Here is a 2,389-nt window from a genome sequence, read left to right as displayed (position 1 = left end):
GCCGCCGCGTGCTCCTGCGGCGCCGCCCCGCCCCCGATCAGACCCCGGCTGCTCTCGTCCGGAGCCGAAAACCGCCCCCCTCACGACGGCGCCGTTTTGGTCGCCCACGGCGCGGCAATCCCCATCGAAGCGGCCGCCCGGTCGCCACGAGTCGGCGTCCGCCCCTTTGCGCCGCCCCGGATCGGCTCGCGACGCCCCCCCCCCCCGGACGCACGCGAACCGAACGAGAAGCTTCCTTTTCACCCACGACAAAAACTAATGATCTTAACATCAACGATCCGGACCCTCGCAGGCGGAGGAGGCGGTGAAGGGCCAGGGCTTTGAGGCGGTGGGGGTGTTCCGCCCCGGGCTGCTGCAGCGCGGCGACAAGGCGCGGCGGGTGGAGCGGTGGTTCAGCGGGATCGCCAACTCGGTGGCGGCGGCTGACGTGGCTAAGGTGGGGTGTGTGTGTGTTTGGGCGGGGGATTGTTCGGCAGGGGACACAAGGGGGGGGGTATGTTTTCCTGAGCTGCTCCGCGTTGCTGGGCAGGCCCGTGTGCCTTCTTCCAGTGCGAAATCCGGCTGCCGCAGCCAGCGCCCAGGGGGGGCGGGCGCGTTTTGCGGGGGCCGGCCGCGGTTTTGGAGGGCCTCTGCGCCGGCGGAGGCGGCGCGGGCGCGGGTCTGGCGGCGGGCGGCCCTCGCGCACGGGTCGGCCGCGGCCCCTAGCGGCCGCGTGTCCAGGGCGAGCTTTGCTGGAATGCGACCCATTTCCGCCCCTCCGCCTGCTGAACTGCTGCTGATGGCAGGTTATGGTCGCTGACGCGGAGCGCTTCCTGGCGGCCGGCGCCCCCAAGGGCGCCCGCGTCTATGAGATGGGTGCCATCCAACGGGCGGCGGCCGCGGGGACGGCGCCGCCGTGAGCGCGCGGCCGCTGTCGCGGGTGCCGGGCGGCTGCCCTTCTGTGCGAGGCTCGTCCTTGCCGGTTTTTCCATCTTTCCCGCCGCCTCGAATTCGAAAACGCAACCTCAAATGCGAGGCAGGATTTGCGTCAGGGGATGCCGCGTGGTGTGTTGACCCCTGTCGAGGTGCCGCATCGGCTTTTGCCCTCTGTTGCCTGTCAAACCGAATGCCAGCGGGATTTTGCGCTGGTCTTGCTTTTCCCCAGGGTGGCTGTTGTTGAATAAAACTGAGAAGCATCTTGGGCTCTTATCGGCACGATTACAGGGGATGAGAGCGGCGCCCGCCCGCCCGCGGCCGGCGGGGGGCGACAGACGCGCCGCGCGGCGGCCGCGTGGGGAGGGCTGGCCCGTCCAGATGGTGTCACAGCAACAGCTGCCCAAAAAACACGACACCGGGCCGGGGCTTTTATGACAGTCGGGTGTCCGCCCTGCCGGAATGAGGGGCAGGAAAAAACCACCAAGGGCGAATCCAAAACACAGGGGAAGAGAAACAGGGAGATGAGTACGTCATAGGTGGGTAGAGCAAAACGAAAGAAACAAGCTGCTGCTGCTGCCGCGGCCCGGGCGCCGCGAGGGGGCCGGCCCGCGTCACCGCCCGCGCCCGCCCGCCGCGGGGCCCTCCGCCACCAGCGCCGACTCCACCCGGCCCCCGCCGCGGCCCCGCCCCTGCTGCTTGCCGCCGCCGCCACCGCCGCCGCCGCCGCCGTCCTCGCTGGCGCCCTCTGATGACACGATGCCGCGGCGCCGGTTGTACTCCTTGAGGGGCCCCTCCAGGTTTGAGCCCGCTGCCTGCGAGAAAAAAAAGGAGGGTTCGTGAACGAGCAGCATGCACACACGCGTCAGACCCAGGCCACGCGAAAGGGGCACCGGGCCCCTGCGCCGCCGCAGCCGCCACAGCGCTCCGGCCCCGCAGCCGAACAAGCCCCCGGCCCTTTCTCCCTCCACCCCGACACCTGAAAACCTCGCCCCGCCCCTCCCTCCGTCCGGCCCCCTTCCCCCCTGCATGAAATCATGCATGACGTCATGCATGACGTCATTCTGCGTCATCACCTCGCGCTCCAGGCGCCGCGCGCGGATCTTGGCGGCCAGCCGCCGCCCCGGCATGGCGGCCTGCGCCTCCCACGCGCCGCCGCGCTCCAGGGGCGTCCGGCCGTCCAGCGGGTTGCGCTGCCAGTCCGCCTGTGGGTGTGTGAATGTGTGTGTGTGTGTGTGTGTGTGTGTGTGTGTGTGTGGAATCGTGTTCGTGTCACCGAGCGCATCAGCAGGCACATGTGTGTGTGTGTGTGTAAGGGGGGAGACAAATGCATGTGTGGATGCACGGTGTGTGTGTGTGTGCGCGTGAGTGCGTGCGTGTGTGTGTGTGTGTGTGTGTGTGTAGAGTAGGCCGACCAGATCACTGGGCAGCATCAAGCAACCACCTTGCGGCCCCAGATCCCCCGACCAGATTACCG

At 68.8% G+C, this 2,389-nt stretch overlaps 1 protein-coding gene across 1 annotated transcript; it reads right to left on the bottom strand.

Annotated features, from left to right (window-relative positions):
- Nucleotides 1-1,526: 1,526 nt before the first annotated feature.
- Nucleotides 1,527-2,209, bottom strand: MNEG_16317 (hypothetical protein; the record flags this gene model as incomplete). The annotated part of the gene is made up of 3 exons (XM_014035213.1): nt 1,527-1,727; nt 1,989-2,117; nt 2,189-2,209. 3 exons carry the CDS (start codon nt 2,207-2,209, stop codon nt 1,527-1,529), a joined length of 351 nt encoding a protein of 116 aa, XP_013890667.1.
- Nucleotides 2,210-2,389: the final 180 nt, after the last annotated feature.

The sequence above is a fragment of the Monoraphidium neglectum genome, assembly GCF_000611645.1.
Source record: "Monoraphidium neglectum strain SAG 48.87 unplaced genomic scaffold scaffold06237, whole genome shotgun sequence".
Lineage (NCBI taxonomy): Eukaryota > Viridiplantae > Chlorophyta > Chlorophyceae > Sphaeropleales > Selenastraceae > Monoraphidium > Monoraphidium neglectum.
This window is presented reverse-complemented; position numbering and strand designations above follow the sequence as displayed.